The sequence below is a fragment of the Mchenga conophoros genome, linkage group LG15, assembly GCF_057382185.1.
Source record: "Mchenga conophoros isolate Kocher_MC1m ecotype Shallow Benthic linkage group LG15, M_conophoros_male_GT1.1, whole genome shotgun sequence".
NCBI lineage: Eukaryota > Metazoa > Chordata > Actinopteri > Cichliformes > Cichlidae > Mchenga > Mchenga conophoros.
The window spans coordinates 31,576,804-31,599,313 of NC_140540.1; the positions used below are offsets into that span (position 1 = coordinate 31,576,804).

Genomic DNA, 22,510 nt, shown 5'->3' on the forward strand with positions numbered 1-22,510 from the left:
ATTTGTATAGTGCAAAATTACAACAATAATGGCCTCAATGGGCTTTGTCTTGTCTTGTAAGGTAAAGACTCTACAATAATATAGAGAAAACCCCCAAAATTAAATGGCCCACTTTGAGCAAGCAGTTGGTGACAGCGGGAAGGAAAAACGCCCTTTTAAAAGAAAGAAATCTTCAACTGAGCAGGTTCAGGGAGGCAAAGCCATGACTAGTTGGAGATGAAAAGATGAAGAGAGTGACACAAGACAAAAGCCACAGTAACACTAACTAATGATTAAATACAGAGAGGTGTATAAACATAGGGAGAGTGAAAAAGAAACACTCAGTGTGTAATACGAAGCCCCAAGCGGCATGGTAGTAGTGCTTCACAGCTACAGTAATCAACTATTACCATAGTAAATAACTGTTGTAGCTTTGTTACTGGAGTCTCTGTCGAGGTGTGTCAGATTGTGGAAATCTGAATGTGAAATAGTAGCAGCGTCACTTTTGTTTACATAGCGTGCACGTGTCTTACTACTGTTGTGTTTCCCCACAGATGATGCAGGGACATACTTCCCAAGTGTGAAGAGGGATCCGGGCCAGTACCTGCAGCGTTGTTCCGACTCTGTCAAGACCTGGCTGCGCAGCATGAAAAATGCTGGCCAGGTTCTGCTCCTCATCACCAGTTCCCATAGCGACTACTGCAGGCTCATCTGTGAACACATCCTGGGGTAAGACTGCCCACACCAATACTTCACAGTGGCACCTCCATTAACAAAGCTGGAACCTCATCTGCTTTGTTTACCATAACAGTCCAAATAGGGCTTTTAACCTATTCTTTTTTCATTCAACTCACTCATCCTTGACCTTTCTAAACCTGCCCAGCAGGATGCTGATGAGGTCTGTGTTTTTAAATTGTAGCGGTGGGGCTACTGTTCAAATCACTGGCTTTGTGCATTACCAGCTTCCCTCTGTCTTCACTATACAAAGTGTGGTTAGAGCCTTGTTTTTGTAGCCTAAGCCCCATTTCACACTCGATCAAGCAGCAGTACAGGGCCTTGAAACAACACAGTGTCCACGTTGCTGCTGTGTTTGGACTTAGATAAGCCCTTCTTGTTCTTTGTCGGCTCTTATCCTCTTCTCTGGCCTTGTCGATAGTTTGGTTTTTTTTCAGTCTCCATTGCTTGAAGCTGTTGCTCCATGTGAAGTTTTCAGGTTAAAGCCGTTTTGCTCTGGATGTCCTCCTCTCACACCATTTCCTGTCGTCTTCCACAGAAAGCAGAGGCCTGTCTGAGTGTGTGTGTTTGGCACACACTCAGACCTTTACAAGGTCAGCAGATTTCTGTTGTAAGACTTAGAAATTAGGCTGAAGTGGTTTAGGGAGGAGTGTTTGTGCTGATTGAGGTAGTTGGCTTCAACATCCTACTTGGTTGTCTTACAGCCAAAGTTTGTGTATTCTTCCAGGGAAATGTGTTGGTGGGTCATGTCAGCACATGATGTGTGATATGTTAAGAAAGCACTTTATTGAGAAACGGGGCTTCTCCTTTGTCATCATGCCACCGTCCTTTTCAAGAGAAAATCGTCACTGGCCCACAGTAGTTGCTGTGTGGCAAATAGTGGCTGAACACCAATGACACGAGGCTGTCAGAAATAGCACAGGAAAGCCAGCTCTGTCCAACAGGAGAGTACAAGCTAATACTGACCAACCTGTCCAGTGAAGTGGGCATTACTATTTGGTACAATTGGATGAAGACTTTTTTTATAAGAAGAATAGCATCATTTCATGATTCTGTGAGTGTTTATTCCACTGACTAAGCATGTTTTCTGGTTTATATAAAGTACTGAAAGTTGAGATGTTTATCCATTTTCTTCGGCTAATGTGGGAGTGGGTCATATGGGCAGCCAAAACTGAATTTAAAAAAAATTGAACTTAATTTTTTTAAACATGCACTTTTCAAAGAGGTTTTTACATGTCCACTTAGGTGGACAACATACGTTTTGACTTATGAATTTGACAAACTACTAAAATAAAATGTGAAAGAACTATAACATAACAAAAATATTTTTTATATATATTTTAAATATATTTTATAACAATATATGTAACAAATATTTATTAATCCTTTATTTATCCAGGTAAAAAATCTCATTGAGATTAAAAATCTCATTTCCAAGAGAGACCTGGCATCATAGCAACAAAAGTCACATACCACATAGGTATATATAAATATAAATATAATATATATATATAAATATAACAAATATAACCCTGTCACCCAGTGAGTGGCAGGGTATGGAGTGACACAGCAGTGTCCAATGTAGTGGTTTATATGCAAGTATACTATCAACACAGACACAAATACAAGAAAACCGCCTTTGAATAGCTGTCCACTGTAGTGACCACTATGCATGAAAGGGTTAAACTCCTTGTCCCTGACCCAGTGTAGGCAGTTTGGGGATGGCCCTTCCTTTTCCAAAGTCACACATCACTGTCTGACTTTCCCATAAACACACTCCTAAACCTCATGGAAAGCCTTCCCAGAAGAGCTAAAGCAGTTATAGTTGCAAAGTGTGGATCACAATTATATTAATATATTTTTCAGTACAAATAGACTTTTGAGTTCTGAATTATGATTGTTAAAATGTGCAGAAACCCATTTTTGCCACGGTTATATACTGTACTGTACTATAATGAGCACTTTTGTCATGAAGCAATTAAAGCTTGGCACATACTAATATTTATGTCTTGCTTCATGAGCCACTTGTTGGCTTCTCTCCTTATAAGGAAGATTCTTCCTCATAAACATGTATACTAAAGTCCTCATGACTGTAGGTCGGTGTTTACTTTAGTCTGCATTTCTTCACTGTTTATTGCTCTGTGTTTTCTATCATCTGTATCATCTGATTGTTTAGGCTCATTCAGCCTCACTGTGTGCACTTGTGTACTTGGATGCTTTCCACGAGTTGTCGAGTCTAAAGAGTTTTCTCTGGCTGTTACAGGAAGGACTTTGAGGAACTATTTGACATCATTATCACAAATGCCCTTAAGCCAGGATTCTTCTCCTTGGTGCCCCAGCAGAGGCCCTTTAGAACCCTTGGTAAGTAAAAGATCACCGCACCCATTTCTCAGTTATTTAAGCCTTGAAAACATCTGTAGAAAAGGCTCAAATATATAACTTTTGCACCGACTGGAGGTTTCAAAATGTTGTTAAATGTTACATTAAAATATTATTATGATTTCAAATATATAAAAATAATAATCTGTCACTTTAAAGAGTACCATCACATAAAACGTACTTTTAATTAAACAAAAACAAAACATCTTTTTTCAATTATCTTGTACGTGTTTGTCATATTGTGTAATTACTGCTGCATGTCTGGAATTGAATATATTGGCTTTGCCACATTAAACAGCAAAGTTGCATCGTTTTGAGTCCAATGATCTGGTAATACTTTTTAAGGAATGGTGTTGTGTAAGTTTACTGTAGCTGACCTCTGTAATATGAATGTTTCAGGACATATAAGAGTGTACGTTAGTGGTTATTAACACCGACTTATTGGGTGTGGTTTCTGGACATTTTCAGTTTAAGCCAAAGCTTAATTACAGATGTAAAAAGCTCCTCCAGACCATTCCCTGTGGATGATTTGACTAAAACAGGTCAAACTACACTGGCTCATGTTTAGTTTGCAATTGAGAGTGTTTAAAGGATGGACAAACCCACTGGTTTTGGATTCTACATTATGAAAGTGACCTTATTTGAAAAAAAGAGGGTGGAATGCAAGTTTATCAGCCAAGAATATCAAGCTTGGCTAGTCACCAAAACTAAAGGGCAAGGGAGCCTTGACCTCCTTGGCTCACTTGTGACCTCAGTAAACACATTCCTAAGGCGAGAGGCGGCGTACACCCTGGACAGGTCGGCAGTCTATCACACAGAGACAGACAAGCATTCGCACTCACAGTCACACCTATGGACAATGTAGAAATATTAATTAAGCTAACCCCAATAATTGCTTATGTTTGGACTGTGGGAGGAAGCCATAGTACCCGGAGATAACCAGATGGTGGAGTTCTTTCTGACGTCAACTGTTCTAACCCCACACCTGTGCTGCTCCATTTACAACAGGCTTTTATTACTTTATTAGTCTATTGATGGGAATGAGAGCTTACTCCAGCTATAACCACCACAGATTTTACATTTAACCTGAATATTATAAACAGCTGTGCGTTCTGTTATTGACAGCACTATCTGCAGCTTCCATGTAGCTTCTCCTACCTGCCCCAACCCCAGACATCTGCTCCTAGATGCTGGTGGTGAAGGCGTGTCCTGGGACAGGGGTTGTTTCCTGGTATGCTCCCCATGTCTGGATTATCTGGCTGCCAGCAAGAAGACTGGGGATGCATTATGTGTGAAGACGGGATGATCCACTCACTGAAATATTCTCTCCCTCGCCCTTAGCTTTGCCACGCTGGCAGAAGTAGCATCGGCATCTGGCCTCTATTCTTTCTTTTTTTTAAAACTGAAATCGTTGCTTCTTGTTCTGCACTCTTGACATATTCTCATTTTTATTGGCCAATAAAGTTTATTTAGAACACTTCAAATTTATTACACTAGAGCTGATGTTTGAAGACCCGCCAAGCATGCTCAATTCATTGTCATGAAGGTGAGCGCGCAGAGCTGATCATCAGCTCGTAAATGATTGGTTTAAGAACAACGTCCACTTTCCTTCTATATTCTGAAGACATTCAGATTCACAAATTGCATTTACTTCCTCATCATCTGCAGATTAGGTAACACTACATAAAAGTACTCTACAAGTACCTGGATGGTGTACTTGTAGATGGCCCTACTGGTGGTGGTCAGAGGACCCGGTGGCGCCAGTGTCCAGCAGCCTCGCCTCTGTCGGTGCACCCCAGGGCAGCTGTGGCTACAATGTAGCTTGCCATCACCTGTGTGTGAATGGGTGAATGACTGAATTTAGTGTAAAGTGCCTGTCATTCTGGGACAGGATAGTTTTATCTGTTCAAATTCGTCAGTTTCTGAAGCCTGAAAGTCGTCACCAGTAGAAGAAAAAACTGGTGTTACAGAAACAGGACTTCTTAAGAGCTGCTGCTTATCTCAGCTGCACCATTTGCACTGCTCTGAATCCAAACCACATGACCCCATCACTCTCATACCCCAGTGTCCTTGCAGCTGAGTATACACGTGTGCATGAGTATTCGCAGATGTTCAGGTGCTCATCCCTCGTCTTACTGTTTTTTCTCTCCTGTCAAAATGTTTCTAGCATATTTAACCTGAGTTTGAACTCGCTCTGTGGAACACTGTCTTTTTTATCGCAGAGGGTGAAGGACTCCTTTTATCATTATGCTGCTGCTGGGTTTTAGATGCAGTGAGCCCTCTATCCTGCTTCACAGAGAGGAGAGTGTAAATTCAGACAGGGAGCCAGCGTTTGCCATTGTTTAGGTTGACTAAGGAGGCTTACTGCAGAAAGTCAAACAGTCATACAGTATATAGCAGCTTCAGAAAGTTTTCTTTTTGCACATTTGCATTTTCACAAAGTTTATTTTAGCAAAAAAAACTGTAAGAAAATACATACTTAAAGCTGTGAATTAGTTTTTATAACTATATGAAATATTTACAGTATAAATGTGTAAAATTACAGGATATTTTCTGTAATTTTACACATTTATTTCTTACAATTTAAACTCAAACAGTCAGTTATTGAAAATGATCTATAGGAAGCTGCCCAGCATTGTTAAATGTGATGTTGTGATCATCGTGCAGTTAATCATTACTGAAACATTGGGGATTACATGTCTGTATCCCAGTTCCACTTTTGCTTATTATCTGCACTAACAAACAGCTTCTCTAGAAGGAACTTCTTTGCTAACATCAAACCTGTAGCCAACCAGTGGAAAACTCTTATTCGCGTTGTTATTCACAAGCTCTGTATTCTGAAAATGACACGGGTGTTTTACCTCCACAGAACCATGGCTCTGACTTTTCGGAGAGAAAAGATGAGATTTGTTAATACCTTGGCTGACAAGTGGTGTTTGTTAAGGTTGGATTGAAACAAGAGGGGCATGGCTGGATCTGAATATGGCAGTCTTCACTGTGCTGCTTTCATTCGTAGTCTGATTTTCCCCTTCAGTGCTGAGCTGAGATAAGGGCTGCTGAAATGCAGTTTCTATCAACAGCAGCTCACGTCTTTGTAGAGTCATGGAATACTTGGAATCAAGTTACCAAACTAAACCAAACAGAAACTTCAGAGGTTTTCTACCATTTCGATTGTCTTTTTTTTTTTTTTACTTTTTATTTTATTTATTTGAACAACTCACTTGTCCATTACGCATACAGTTTCTTCAGAATAACAGAATACAAAGAGGGTCACAAACTCAAGACAGTGAAATTAGAAAGAAAAAGGAACAAACAAATATATGTATAAAAATATAAATACATATATAATAATAATTAGAAAAATAAGATAAAGTAAAACAAAAGAAAAAAGAAAAATAGGAAACATGCCTGTGGTGTCAAACATTTCCATCGTTCATTTCACATTCTTTTCTTTTTTTCTTTTTTTTTGTATGCCATCTTCATTCAGTTCAGTCTTTGTTTTTTTTTCTTCTGCTGTACGTCAACCATTTTCCCCAGTTCTTCAAAAAGCGTTCTTCCTTTAATTTTAGTTTATGTGTAAAGTTCTCCATCTTCATAATGTCCTCCACAATTGCTACCCACTGCTGCTTTCCTGGTGTTTCTGTCTTAAGCCAGTTTTTGGTGATGGCCTTCTTTGCTGCCAAAAGGAGAATCTTTGTCGCATGGAGTCACACAAACCACCTGCAACTCAACACCTCAAAGACTAAGGAACTGGTTGTGGACTTCGGGAGGTCTAGAGCAGGTCCACTGCCGGTTCAGATAGAGGGGGAGGAGGTGGAGGTGGTCAACAAGTACAAGTACCTCGGGCTGTGGGTGGACAATAAACTGGACTGGTCATGCAACACAGAGCACCTGTATAAAAAAGCCCAAAGCCGACTGTACTTCCTCAGGAGGCTGAGGTCTTTTAACATCTGCAGGAAGCTCCTGAGGATGTTTTACCAGTCGGTGGTTGCTGGAGTACTTTTCTATGCTGTGGTGTGCTGGGGGAGCAGCACAGCAAAGAGGGACTCATCCAGGCTGGAGAAACTGATCAGGAAGGCTGGCTCTGTGGTCGGCATGAAGCTGGACACTCTGGTGACAGTGGCAGAACTGTCAGAACTAACAGACTTAAAAACTCCTTTGTCCCACACGCCATCAAACTCTCCTCTCTGGAGGGGAGAGGGAGGGGAAACAGGAGGACAAAGGAGGGGGGAACAACTAAGCTGTAGTGCCTCTTCACCTCACTGTACAATACCTTGTGCAATACTTTTTGTAAATAGTCAACAGTGCAATAGACTCAATACTTGAAATGTGCAATTCACTTGTATTTTTATTTTTTATTCCTATTTATTCTATTTATCCCCTTTGTATATTTTATTTATATTTGTCTCTGTATTTATATGTGTGTGTGTGTGTGTGTGTATATATAACAATTCTGTAACTGTAACTTCGGTCGTTGCTGTGCTTTTTGGAAGTCGAATTTCCCAGAGGAACCCACCCGAGGGATTAATAAAGTTCTATCTTATCTTATCTTATCTTAATCTTAGCCAGGTAACGATCCTTTACATCTACAGTACCTTCCAAGTACCCTAGATACAAAACAAGGCAGGTTCTAGGAATAATATAACCTAATATATCACAGAGAGCCGAGTGAATTTTAACCCAGAAAGTGTGAATTTTTCTGCATTTCCAGAAAATGTGCTTATGGTCTGGTTCATCCCATCCACACAGCCTCCAACATTGTTTTTGTGTATTGGTTTGTTTATTTTTAATCTTAGGTGTAATAAAATAGCGAATTTGATTTTTCCAGATGAATTCTCTCCACCTCAATGAGTGAGTTGTATTCTTATGTTCTTTCCATGTTTCATACCACACCCTCTCAGTGATTTCTTCACTCAGCTCTCTTTCCCATTTTACTTTAACATATACAGTTGATTCCTGTCTTGAGTCCATCAAACATTTGTATAGGGTAGACACTGATTTTGGAATAACACTTTTATATGCCAGTATAATTATTTTTATAATAGGATGGATTTTGTCTTCCTTTATTTTTATGTTTTTATTAACGTAATCTCTCACCTGTAAGTATCTGAAAAAAATCCTTGTTTTTTAAGTTGTATTCCCGTTTTAATTCTTCAAAACTTTTAATTTCTCCTTTTTTGATTAATAAACAAATTGCTGTGATTCCCTTTTCATTCCAATTTTTAAAACCAAGATCCAATTTTCCTGGTCCAAATTCTTCATCGAAGGCTATCCATTTTAGCAAACTAAGCTCTTTACCAATTCTGAACTCCTTTACTGTATCATACAATACATTTAATGTAAAGGATATTATTGGGTTCCTATCTTGGTCTTTAGTTACGTATTCAGGGATCTTTTTTATACCCATGTTTGTTTGAATTGGGACATTGAGTGTGGAGAGCTCCACATCCTTCCAGCGAGCCCCATAATCATCACTACACCAATATGTTATCTGGCGTATCTGTGCAGCACGAAAATATTCTTTTAAATTAGGAAGCGACATTCCTCCTTTCTCCTTAGTAAGCTGTAAAGTAGTGTATCGTACCCTTGGCCGCTTGCCTTCCCAGACAAATCTAGATATATACTTATCCCATTCTGAGAATTGGGTTTCAGGTATGCTTATCGGAAGAGAGAGGAATAAATATAGCAATCATGGTAAGATATTCATCTTTATCACATTTATCCTGTCACTAAATCCTAACGGATATGTATTCCATCTTTCCATATCCTGCCTTATACATTTGAAGAGATGCAAATCTAGCCCGATTAATAGCACTGTAATTTAATCCTCTGAGGTCGACATCCTCATCAGTCGCAACCCAAATTCAAATTCTTAGCCTGGGCTATCAGAATATGTCATTTTTCGTGGTTGCATGATTTTCATTAAAATGCTCTTCCAAATTTTGGCAATTGAGGAAATAAGAAAATAATTATTCCAACTTTTTTCAAAAAAGTCCATTTTGGACTTTGAAATAGAGGGTGAGGGTCGTGTTGGGGTTAGATTTACAACCTATGATCAACTCAGAGGGTTAAAAGGTTGAATGATTCTGAAGACCTAGTAAAGAATCATAAAGTAATTTAAAAGACAAATTAGAGCTGAGGATAAGATGCTATTTGTACTTCCCTGTTCTGTTTTTTCACAAACACTGAGATTTACTCTTTGTTTCCCTGCACAAATGACGCTGTACCTCTGCCACTGAGTTGTGTGGTTTTGTCCTGGATTACTGGAGGTTTTGCTGGTGTGTCTGCTCCTGCAGCAGCTGGCGTGTTGGTCAAACTGCTGCGACTGTTTTATATTACCCATTTTTGCTTGTGCAGTGAACGATGTGGAGGAGAGCGAAGGTCTGCCATCGCTGGACAAACCCGGCTGGTACTCCCAGGGCAACTGGCCACACCTCCACGAGTTGCTCAAGAAAATGACGGGGAAACCAGAGCCCAAGGTACACAAACCACCTCATACACTACAGCAGGCAGCCAGAGCTCTGGCTCACTTTGAGGTTAGCTCCAACTTCAGCTTTTGGCAGGCACTGAAAGAGATGAAGGCTTCATGATAAATACGCTCAGGGAGATTCACACTAGAGTGATGAAGAGGAGGAACATGGCCCCTGGCATGACTGTTGACAAGGCAGGGGTGTGACAGCATGCTGAGAATTCACTGATAGAGCCAGTATAAGCCATTCTTAGAGACACTTCTTTCCCTCAAGAAAACAACAGTTAACCAACATTCAGTCCCACACGACAGTGGTTTGTTTAATTGACAAGACTAAGGGAAACCTTATTTTTTGTCATGTACATACAGATATATTTATGACTTCTCAAATTAAACATGGAAAAAATTAGCTAAACTAACTAAATACTGTGGTCAACTCCAGCCAAGTACCTCTGGCTTCAGACTTTTCTAAATGCTTGGCTTCAGACTTTTTCTTCCAAGGAGCCACGGTTTTTTTTACATTTTTAAAGTGGTCTAGAGCAGCGGTGTCCAACTCCAGGCCTCAAGAGCCGTTGTCCTGCAGGTTTTAGATGTGTCCTTGATCCAACACAGCTGATTTAAATGGCTAAATTACCTCCTCAACTTGTCTTGTAGTTCTCCAGAGGTAATGAACTAATCATTTGATTCAGGTGTGGTGACCCAGGGTGATATCTAAGGCTACGTTCACACTGCAGGCGAAAGCGCATCAAATCCGATTTTTTTGACCCTATGCGACCCATATCCGATCATGGTATGACAGTGTGAACGGCACAAATCCAATATTTTCAAATCCGATCTGGGTCACTTTCGTATGTTGTACTGAATCTGATACATACCCGATGTTTCAGAAAGCGACTGCTGTGTGAACGGTCAAGTCGCATTAAATCTGTCTTTTACATCACTGACACAAGACAGACGCCAATTATCAAGCGCCCGATAAGACATCGCGAACGCTTCCTGGCCATCCGGTGAAACTGTTGGGAAGACAACGTTGGAGAAATGTTAACATTTTATTTATACTGCATAATCTGCAGATTCTGACAGAAATCTGCAACTATCCTTTGAAGCACCGCTCCTCTCTAAAACAGCAATAAGGATCATTATTAGGTTATCTACATTATTATGTAAATAACAAAATAACTTAAAGCAAAAATTGGGAAACGTGAAGTCCGAAGTCTTTATATTAAGGGCCATCAGTCAAACAATATTGTTTGCTCTGGGTCTAAACAGAGCGCGTTGTGTGTGACATCTTCTTTTGCGCATGCGGCCGCTTTGAGCGTTCACACTTGAGAGCGTTTGCTGTCGCATTTTATTTGTAGTGTGAATGAGCAGACAAAAAAATCGGATTTGATCAAAAAATCGGAATTGAGCATTAAGACCTGCAGTGTGAACGTAGCCGAAAACCTGCAGGACACCGGCCCTTGAGCCCTGGAGTTGAACACCCCTGGTCTAGAGTATTAGTTCTCCAGGCTTTTTGAAGGTCTTTTAAAGTCTTTGGACTTTGGCTGGTTTTTCACGCATTTTCATTCCAGTTCTTGTGCTTCATCATTTTAAGAGGAATTCTCTTTTTTTTTATTGTTTTAAAAGCCATTTTATACTCACTTATGAATCATTCGAGCATATAAAAAGTACTGTTGCGAAACATATAATTTGTTCCCATTTATTTAGTCGATTGTATGTAAAGTGCCAACAATAGAACTGTTTGACAGGTGTAAAACAATATTTTTGCACTACCGTATTTTTCGGACCATAAGGCTCATCGGATTATAAGGCACACTGTCAATGAACGGGTCTGTTTTCATACATAAGGTGCACCGGATTATAAGATGCACTAAGCAAAACAAAACAGTCAGATATGTCAAACTTCACTCAACTCATTCTTCTTGTTCCTCCACTTCCGTACCATTGATTCATTAATGTTGAATTCTCTCGCAGCTGCTCTATTCCCATGTTGTTGCAGTATATTAATGACTAACCTCATATTGTGGATGGATTATCTCAGTTGTTCTCCTGACTGAAGTTTGGTCTGTTTACAGCATCCTGCCTTGTGATTGCATTTGTCCCACACCATTGGGAACCCTCACGTTAACTTTTATCGAGTGGATAAAAGTTAGCGTTCATGCTCCAGCTTCACTGTGTTTATGTTATGCTAACATAGCTGTGTAGCGATCATGTAGCACATCATTATATTCCAGCTAGTCTAACTTCAGTAACCCTACAAAAGTCACTGCTGTTTAGTTTTCTGTCTTCAGTTATGTTGGAAGTGATAGCAGAGCTGTACGTTTTAATTTTTCACAAATCTCTCAGTCAGAACATGCTATATGATGTTTAGGTGGAAACTAGCAAGCTAACTTCTTGCTAACTTCTAACTCCGTTAAATGTAATAAATTTTGTTGTCATGGATGCGTGGATGTTAAATTTAATTGTTATACCTGGTAAAGTGGCAATGCTGATCATTTTATTAAAAACGAAATAATTTAGACAGTTTTTCCACTCTCAGTGATGCCACCGTGTTCGTTTGACTTCGGGACCTTAAGTGGAGTTTGGACCCGGATTACTCCGCAAGGCTCCTGACTACGGTAGCCGTAATGCTCCAACAATCCATCAAGCGGTGCAGCTTCGTAGCTTACCAAAGTTGTACTAAAACATTTTTTGACAGACTTTTGAGCGCCGTGTACCACATAAAATCGGTTCAACATCAATAAGCACAACCAGAATTCACACATAAGGCACACTGTTGATTTTTTAGAAAGTCTACTGAATGTGGGATCACCTCGATTGAGAAAAGAAAGATAGAATAAAAAAGGAGTATCCAGAAGTTTTGGGGCATCCTTGAAGAAACTTGAAGAACTATTCCTGAAGACTCCTACAAGATATTTACAAGAAAGCTTGCCCAAGTAAGATGAGGCTGTGTTAAAGAATAAAGGTGGTCATACCAAATGCTGTAGAACTAAAACAAAACCGAATAGAAAGGATAGACAGAAAGGATCAAAAATAATTGGATAATTGACTGACAAGTAGTGCTACTTTACAACTGTTTATTTCCCCCACATTAATTGTATTTCGGATTAAAATCTTGCTGACTACTCAAAAAGCTTTGTGTTGACTCATTTGTAGAATAAGACAAACATTTATTTGTATTGTTTGTTTTTATGGATAAAATAGTATTTGCTGCTCTCTTTGGTAGTTGACAGTCTTGAAAATGAGATTTTCAACCTTAATTAAACCTTTATGTGATCACTTAAAGGATATATTAAATAAAACCTAATAAACAATCTAAGAAGCTTTAGGGATTAGCCAAATATACAACTTTCTAGATTTCTTTCTCTATGAAAATAACTTTTTAAAATTTCAATTAAATACTTCATATACTTCATTAAATACTACGTATGTCAAAAGATTTTACACCAGATACCGTCACCTGACCCAATTAACCAAGTTTGGAATTGTCACTCGGAGTCCCCTAGCTTATGATCTGCTAGGGCCAGATAATAAGGATCTACAGACAAGATTTTAGTTGGGAGGGAACAAGATCAGAAATGACAATGGTTGGATGTAAACGTGAATATTTTGGCAGCACGGTGGCACGATGGTTAGCACTGTTGCCGCACAGCAAGAAGGTCCTGAGTTCAATTCCACCATCAGGCCGGGGTCTTTCTGTGTGGAGTTTGCATGTTACTCTCCGGGTACTCCGGCTTCCTCCCACCGTCCAAAGACATGCAGCTTGTGGGGATAGGTTGATTGGATAATCCAAATTGCCACTAGGTGTGAATGTCCGAGTGAATGTGAGTGTGAATGGTTGTCTGTCTCTATGTGTTAGCCCTGCGACAGACTGGCGACCTGTCCAGGGTGTACCCCGCCTTTTGCCCTATGACAGCTGGGATAGGCTCCAGCGCCCCCCGCAACCCTGAAAAGGATAAGCAGAAGCGAATGGATGGATGGATGAAAACTATCAAATAAAGTAGGTATTTATAAGACAATAGCTTATATTTGGTGTCTGGTAAGTAATGCAGCTGTCTTCCAGACAAATAAGCTTCCATCTGTGTGAAATTATGAAATTGTATCAGAAAAACAAGCAATAAAGTGGCATCAAAGCAACAGTTTAGTCAAAAACAGGGCACAGGACACAACTACATAAAAGGAAAAATGCCAGACAAAATAGACCAGAAAAAATGCTGACTCATCTCTGCTCTCAACAGTCTAACTACAAGCCAGCCACAAAACTCCCATTAGACGTTACAATGAAAGCTTTTTGGCTTGTGGCTTTTTGTAGAGAGAAGAGCTGTCCCATACTGGAATGCATCTAAAGGAAAAAGCTGTTAAATAATCCAGTGTGTCTGTGTATGCTCACAGGGATGTATAATTGTGTCTAAAAGGACCTAATTTGGAACAATCATGTCCCTTTAAATTTGATAGATTTTCACATAATACATTGAAATATAAATATGTATGCTCAATGATTACACTTGAATGTTCTACAAGCAATTAATAATGTATGTTATCCATCTATTTTCTTCTCCTTGTCCGGGACAAGGAGAAGAAAATAGATGGGCTCCATCTCCTTTTCCGAGACGGAGCCCACACCTCCGTCTCCGTAGCCACCTACTCTAGTTTGTCCGAGGGAACACCAAGGTATTCCCAGGCCAGCCAAGAGATGTAATCTCTCCAGCATGTCCTGGGGCTTTCTACCAGTGGGACATGCCCCGATGAATCCGAAAGAATAACATCATCTGCAAAAAGCAGAGATGCGATTCCGAGAGCACCCAAGTGGAAGCCTTCCATCACTTGGCTACGTCTGGCTATTCTGTCAATAAAATTATGAACAGAATCGGTGACAAAGGAACTCAGGGTGAACCTCATCTACCTCAGGGACCCTGGTGCCATGTGCACTTATGGACACTTTTGTGTTCGAACATGGTGTTCATTAAGGACAAACTGTGGTTTGATCAGGCAGACCATTCTTTCCAATCAAGCCCCTCCAGGTCTCGGTGTTGTTGCCCACATGAGCATTAAAGTCTCCCAGTAAGAAAACAGAATCCCCAGGTGGAGCACACTCAAGCAACCCACCCAGGAACTCCAAAAAGGCAGGTACTCTGAACTGTCGTTTGGCAGATAAGCGCAGATGACAGTTAGGATCTGTTCCCCAACCTGTTCCCTTGATCTTACGCTTATAAGGGTCTTCTAAATTGCTCTTTGTCTGGTCTCTCACGCAGGACCAATTTGCCATAGGAGACCCTATCAGAGGGCAAAAGCCAGCCGCCAGAACATCAGAACCCTGGGACACACACTGTGACATTGTGATGTTAAGACAAGAACTTTGACAGTGGCTTTGTTAGTGGCTGGGCAAATGGGGTTTAACACCACTGACAGGCAACCACAATTTATACTGATTTTTCAGAAAGCTCACAATTGATCCAAGTAAACACTTAAAAAATTTAACACGAGTATAACTGTTTTTGGACATTTATTCAGAAATGTGAAATGTGATTTTCGCTCACATAATTGTACACATTGAAATATAAATCAATGTGTGTGAAATATAAATCTTCTACTACGGTTGTTGTGGTATGGTGATGTATAAATTTTTAGCACTTTATGATTTCCTATGAAGCTTTCTTGCTTTTGGAAATAAGAGGAATAAGGAAATCTGTAGTTTAGCTGCCAACAATGCCTTAAGAACCATAAGAGCATGTAACTTTTCTTTTAAAAATAATCAGATAAACTTTTTCTATCTAAACTGACAAAATAATTTAGGGCAGGAGAAATGATCTGTAATAGATCAGGCACAGCCAGCACTGCACTGGGCAAACCCAAGTCCAGGTAGTAATACTCATCACCATCCACATCGAAAGTTCCTCTTCCCCCTCCTCCCACTCCTGTGCTCAATGTTCCCCCTGTTCCTCAGCCACGTGGAGAAAGCTCTTGTGGAATTTAGTGTCAACCTGCACTTATAGCTGCTTTAAAGACTCCTCTGGGTTGACCTGAGGCACTCTGTATTTTCAGTTCTCTCCACTTTCACCTGACAGGACTTAAGGCAGGTGGCTTGAATAGAGGCATTCAAGGAAGATTACAATTGACTTACAGGACACTGCTGAAACTACTGGGGTTGTGACTGGACTGATCGGACATGATCAGACAGGTTCTTTGGGTATGGGTAGTTCATTCTGTGTTCCCTGTGTTGTTTTGGGAAAAGCGGCACAGGTTAAAAAGGAAAAAAAAACAACATGTGTACTGATTCTGCTGACAGTATTTCACAAGTTAAGAGAAATGTCTGGTTTCTGAGAGTGTAACTGACAAAATGTCTGTTGCCCCCACCCCCCTTATGCTCCAGGCTCCATGCTGCCTGTAGCACAATGGCCTCATTAAGGTCATTCTATATGTTTGCATTGCCTGATTGCCTGATAAAAGAACTACAGACCCACATGGCTGATTCTCATAACTTGACCAAGGGGAAACTTTCATGTGCAGCTTTTTGCCATGAAGGAATCCCATTGGATTCCTAGTCTTTCACCTGCAAACTTTATATTAATACTAGATTTTCTGGTTGGCTTTCAACTTACATAATGAGGCATGACCAGATAAAGTTCCATGCTTACATGTTCTGCAGAATTCATCCTGAAAAACTTTGGTATTATAAGATGGCACGTCAAGTAACTTTGAATTCAATTCTACTTGTATAGCATTTTAATTAATTTGCACCAGATAACCTGTACACTGGAGAGGAACTGCATCTCACTAATTTAGGAGGTCTTCATTTAGTCTGGAAAAAGAGTTTGTTGCTCTAATAAGTCTTATAATAATAATAATAATAATAATGGATTGGATTTATATAGCGCTTTTCAAGGCACCCAAAGCGCTTTACAATGCCACTATTCATTCACTCTCACATTCACACACTGGTGACTTCCCTAAAGCTAGGGCGTCTTACTGGTCACTGAATCTCTTTTTTTTTTTTTTTTTTCTCTTTTTTTTCCCCGATCTAGATCCTATAACTTAGTCTATGTACCGTATTTTTCGTACCTTAAGGCACACATATAAGGCGCACTGTCGATGAACGGGTCTGTTTTCATACATAAGGTGGACCAGATTATAAGGCGCATTATGTGAAACAAAACAGTCAGATAAGTCAAATTTTACTCAACTCATTCTTCTTGCTTCCTCCACTTCCGTACCATTGATTGATTAGTGTTGAATTCTCTCGCAGCTGCTCTATTCCCATGTTGTTGCAGTATATGAATGACTAACCTCGTATTGTGGATGGATTATCTCAGTTGTTCTCCTGGCTGAAGTTTGGTCTGTTTACAGCATCCTGCCATGCTATTGCATTTGTCCTTAACCATCGGGAACCCTTACGTTAACTTTTCTTGAATCGAAAAAAGTTAGCATGCATCCTCCAGCTTCACTTATGTTATGCTAACATAGCTGTGTCGCTAGCGATCACATAGAACATAATTATATATACCAGCTAGTCCAACTTCAGTAACCCAAGAAACGTCACTGCTGTTTAGTTTTCTGTCTTCATTTATGTTGGAAGTGGTAGCAGAGCTGTACATCATAATTTTAAGTTTTCATGGATGCCAGGATGTTAAACTTAATTTAGACAGTTTTTAACTTTTTAACTTTTTTTTTGGCCTGTCCCGTTTGGCTCTTTTGCCATCAGAATTGTTGTCTAAAGGCAAAGAAAGATGCCCAACGGATTTACTTTACCAAACTGACCATCCCAGCCTTGCCGTAATGGTCCATTTGATTCACCTTTTATTGTTTATTTTATTTTCACTTAATGAATACGGGACAGACTTGACTGGGGGAAAGAAGGGGAGAAAGAAAGAGGGAAAGAGAAACAGCTGAGAAGAGGGACGGGGGAGAAGGGCAAAAGACAAAAACCAACAGAACGGGCAGAGAAAAAAAATGCATATATCAATTACCTGGATCACCTGCTGAGAAAGAAAAAAGAAAGCAAGCAGAAGAGAACAAGAGTAATAGAATAAACAACATCACAATGATATATGGGAATATGACAGTAAATACTAAATGTTAAACATTATTGTGCAGCACATAAGATCAACAGAACACAGTGTGCTTTGAGGTAGGAGCCAAAAAGGGTGTAGTTTGTGGGTGTGATCACCCGTGTGTACACCTGTGAGTATGGACGTGCTTGTTTTTTGTTTTTTTAAAAGGTTCCTTCATGTAATAATCTGCTAGAGGGTGTGGGGGGGCCACAGCCCCGTCCTCCAGGGCGTGAAGCAGGTGTGGAGGAGATCAAAACTCCAGACATCCAGAGGCCCCCAGAACACAAGAGACCAAGGAAGACCAACAGAGGGGCAGCTGCGCCACTGTCCCGGAAAGAGCTGAGGAGAGTCCCAGATGAGGGCTCACTCAGCAGCCGCGGAGCAGAAGCCAGGGGGAGTTGCAGTGACGCGCCCGTGAGCTCCGCCGGCAGCCAGCTGCGCCTGAGTGACCGAGCCCCAGGCCGAGAGGCCGGGGGCACCCCACCTCCGAAGTGGCCCGAGCGAGCCCCAGGCTCCAGGCCCCGATAAGCGGCCGCCAAGGAGTGAGCCGGTGTGTACCTGGACGCCCATCCCCGGACACAAAGAACCACCAACGCACCGATGTCTGAGGGGGTCCGCCACTGGCAGGGGAAGTGGTGGTAGGGGGAGATAGGCCTCCAAACCTTGGAGGGCCTGAGATGTCCCCAGAGAGGTGGCGCCTGACACCCAACCTGACATATAGACACAGACATACAGGCACACACAGATACAAACATCCATTCCCCCCCTCATGCTCTCATATGCACTTACTCCACACTCAACCAACGTGGAGACAGACATAAAGAGACGTTGTACACACGATCACACTCCCCAAGCGTACTCTACAAACCGGGTCTAGGTGCCCCCGCCCCTGGAGGGGGAACTGCACCCAGACCCAGGTGGTGTTTCCCTTTTCCCTGCGGTGGGGGGAGGCAGACCGCCCCGACTCCGCAGCAGCAGGAAGGCTCCACACTCCAGACCGCAGTCGGACGGCCAACTCCTCCTCCTAGTCCTAGCCCCCCTGCTCCAGCAGGTCGCAGAGAACGGGGGTGAGAGAAGACTCCGAACCTCCCTCCACCCGCTCATTGTAATGTTGATGCATGTGTGTTCTAAGGTGCATTTAAAACCCAGGAGGGCTTGGGGCTACCTGCCAGAGAGCAGCAGGTAAGCGCATGGTCCCTCCTGCTAGCCCTCAATGTCTACGTGTATTTAAAATTGAGAGGTGGGCAACGATGCCAGGGGTGGGGTGTACACCCTGATGGTACTTTGGACTCCGTGTATCGTGCCCACCCCCAAGATCCTATATGTATGTGTAATGAGAGTGTGAGTAATGTGAATGTCTAAGTTGTGGGATAAAATTGAGGCAGAGGCAGCCAGAAGGGGACAGAGGGGGGGGTAGCCTCCTCTGCACCCTGGTGACATACCCCTACTCCAAGGCCCTGCATGTGTGGGTGGTTGTGGTGGAGCGGGAAGAGGGAGGCAGCTGGAGATGGGGAGGGAAGGAAGGGAGGGGCAAGTGACCCCTCCCTGGGGCCAGCTCCCCCGCTGACCCCAGTAGGCACCCCCATACTCCGCGACCCGCCAGGGAAAGGGGGCCCAGGCCCATCCAGACCGGGCCCAGTGCAGCAGCGCCGCCCGGCCCCACAGAGCCCGGGACAGTCCACCCAACCCCACCACAGAGAAAACTGCACCCACCCCACCATCCACTCATCTTCCAGACTACATAAGACAATAAACACCCAGGCTGAGATCTTCCTCCACCTCTCCTGTATCTCCCCCTCCTGCAGAGGGAGCTCCTGAGGAGAGGAAAGCTCCTGCAAGATGTGACAATCTCCCCCACCAGTTGAAGAGCCCCCCAGGTGGCTCGACGCACCGGCGGCACCCTGCTCCAGGGCTGGGCCCCGATGCACCCACCCGCCCACAACCCCGGCAACACACCAACCAGGACCCAAGCCCCCGAGGCCCGGTCCGGGTCCCAGCCCAGAGACGGAGCGCCCCCAGAACCTCACGCCCATCCCGGACCCACCCAGGGGCAGCCAGGCTACCAGGTCAGTAACCCACGTCCGTCAGCACAGACCCTCCCCTAGCCCCGCTGCACGCAGCCGCGAGGAAACAGTCACCGGAGAGCCAACAGAGCCCCTAACCGGACATGACCGCTACCCCGGGTTGAGCCCCCCAAGGAAGATGCCTCCGGGGAACCCCCCGACGCCCTAAGCCTGTCCCTACCCCCACACCAATCACAACAGTGAAGGCGGGACCAAACTATGACCCCCCACCCCCACTAGGTGATGGAGCTGATCAAAGGAGCCCAGAGCAATTGATCTGATGTGGTGGCAGAGGCTGTATCAAGACTAATGTAATCTAATAGATAATTTCTATATTGGTTAGAATTAAGATTATTTTTATTTTTCCAGTTCATGAGGACTGTTTTCTTGGCTATGCATAGGGCAGTGAAAACCATATGGGCGATATTCTTTTCTGAAGTGACATTATCTAAGCTGCCCAACAAACACACTAAGGGGGAAGTTGGAATGTTACATTTCAGACACTTCGATAAGTCTTCACATATCTCGCGCCAAAACTTCTGAACTGGTGGACAGAACCAAAGAGCGTGGATATAATTGTCCGGTGAATTGGTTAGGCAGTTTGAGCAGTTGTTGGTAGACGTAAAGCCCATCTTGAACATCCGATGACCTGTATAGTGCACTCTATGTAATATTTTGTATTGAATTAATTGAAGACTGGGATTTCTAATTAGATGAAAGGTTTTTAATCTGAATCTCTATTAGTGAGCTACGTACCACAGGCCTTTAGGATTTCCACGATGCTGCTCATGTTGTTTGAAATTCCTACCAACACCACCATATATTTTTCACAAATGTTCTATATGCAAAAAGTGCAATGTATTTGTGTTAGCCAATCGTAATATTGGAGAGAAATCAAGTCAAGAAACCGTTCCTAGAACACCAGCTGTGCTGTGGCACAGCAAGTTTGACAGCTGAGAATTAAGAATAAAATACAAAAACTAAAGGGTGCATTTATAACCAATGAACAGTGTGATCGTTATGCTTACAAACCAAGAGGTGTCTGCCTGGCTGATTTAACCATAGCCTGGAGTCTGATTCTCTTTATAGGTCTTCCCCTAATGCAGAGCTTAGTGTAGTTGAGGTCGGTGTAACTGTATTCATCAACAATGAGTCTATCTGTAATATATTTTCTCTGTGCTGGAATCCATGGCCTCTCTAAATATTTATCATAGTGATCCCACAACTCTGGCAGCAGTACTGCTTAGCAATGAGAGGTGCAGGATGTTTCTGGGGTTCGAGGATCAGCTGTGGCCAGTTCTGGGAAAGTTAGTGGAAATATAACTCCTGCAGTCCTTGCACCACAGGCTCTGGGCTGCAGCCCCCCAGATTAGCCGGTCTGTTTGTTTACATGTGAAAGGGAGCTCTTGAGTCACAGCACAGAGCTGTGAGGAGAGAGACAACCCCCAGCTACTGGAATGCCTTACATACTCTTTATGGCCTTCTGGTTTGATTTAGTTGTATCTAACATGCATATATTTGCAGAGATATGTGTGTGTGATCACTATTTGTTTCGGCTAGTATGGGTTTACATCATTGTATATTGGGTTTGGGTAGAAACGGTAATACGTACTAGACTCAGAATTGCTACACTAATCAGCTTAGCTATATATGACCATTAAATACACCACCATTAGGTATAAACTGAGCTAGACTGGTTTGCATGACAGGGATAAAACACTGCTTTCCAGACAGAGCGGTTCTGCCATCTGCAGATCTGTTGAAACTGTGTTTTAAAGACAAATGAGATGTACTTTCAGTTGTCATTACAAAAATTATGTTAACTAAAAGAAAGTGGTTAAAAATCTTAGCCTATCTGTGAAACGCGGTGGTGGTAATGTCATGGTTTGGACCTGTTTGGCTACATCTGGGTCTGACAGCTTGTCATCACTGATGGAGTGAATGTTTTCTAAAGGAAAAAGTCAGGGCCTCTAATCATCAAATAAATCAAAAAGGATAGTGAATTGTGCAATAAGACATGACACAATGCAAAATATTATTAAATATTAAAATATTACCAAAGAGTGTAAAATGATAAAGCCAAGTCAAAACTTTGGCCTTAATCCAACAGAAATGCTGTGGAATTAGAGGGAACCCATCAACATTTTAGAACCTTAGAGTTTTTTGAATGTGAAATGGTATAAAGTCCCTCCAAGTCTATTATTGTTTTATTTGATTATTCAGTTGTTTTTACATATACTATTTTGAGGGCTTGTGTGAAAAGGATAAAAGAGATATAGAAAATTCCAGCAACTGTAAACTGTATGTATCTGTGTAGTATTCCTGTGAACTGACCTCTAGTCTTCTCAATTTTATACTACTTACTCTAATGCCCTTTTCCCATCTTCTGTGTGTCAGTAGGTCTGTGTCATTTCATTTTAAACGCCTGCATTCTGAGTTCCCCACTCCAGTTTGGAGGGCTTTAACCTCTTAACATCAATCACCAGTGAAACCCTTTTTTGTGTGTGTGGGAAATAGGTCAGAATTCATACATGCTACCGTCATCATTGTGAATGTTAAAAGAAGATAAAAACCAGTTTAACTGACTTTCACTAAGCCTACGCAAGAATTCTGTTTCACTGAGAGTAACCAGGCTGTTATTTTTCACCCTGCAGGTAGTTTATTTCGGTGACAGCATGAGATCAGACATGTTCCCTGCCAGCAGCTTTGGGAAGTGGGAGACGGTGATGATAGTGGAAGAAATGGAGGGGGAGGGCGTCCCAAAGAGTGAAGCGGCATTGTCCAATGAGGCGCAAGTGGAGCCTCTAGAGAAGAAGGGAAAGTTTGAGGTAAGTTAT

The 22,510-nt window shown here is 42.0% G+C and overlaps 1 protein-coding gene across 1 annotated transcript in view; it reads left to right on the forward strand.

Moving 5' to 3' along the window:
* Nucleotides 1–22,510, forward strand: part of nt5dc1 (5'-nucleotidase domain containing 1) — a 76,195-nt gene that overhangs the window by 43,381 nt on the left and 10,304 nt on the right. The window contains exons 7-10 of the mRNA XM_085247908.1: nucleotides 534–708; nucleotides 2,978–3,075; nucleotides 9,451–9,572; nucleotides 22,328–22,501. Of these exons, the coding sequence (XP_085104034.1) occupies nucleotides 534–708; nucleotides 2,978–3,075; nucleotides 9,451–9,572; nucleotides 22,328–22,501 (569 nt within the window). The remainder of the gene's footprint in view (nucleotides 1–533; nucleotides 709–2,977; nucleotides 3,076–9,450; nucleotides 9,573–22,327; nucleotides 22,502–22,510) is intronic.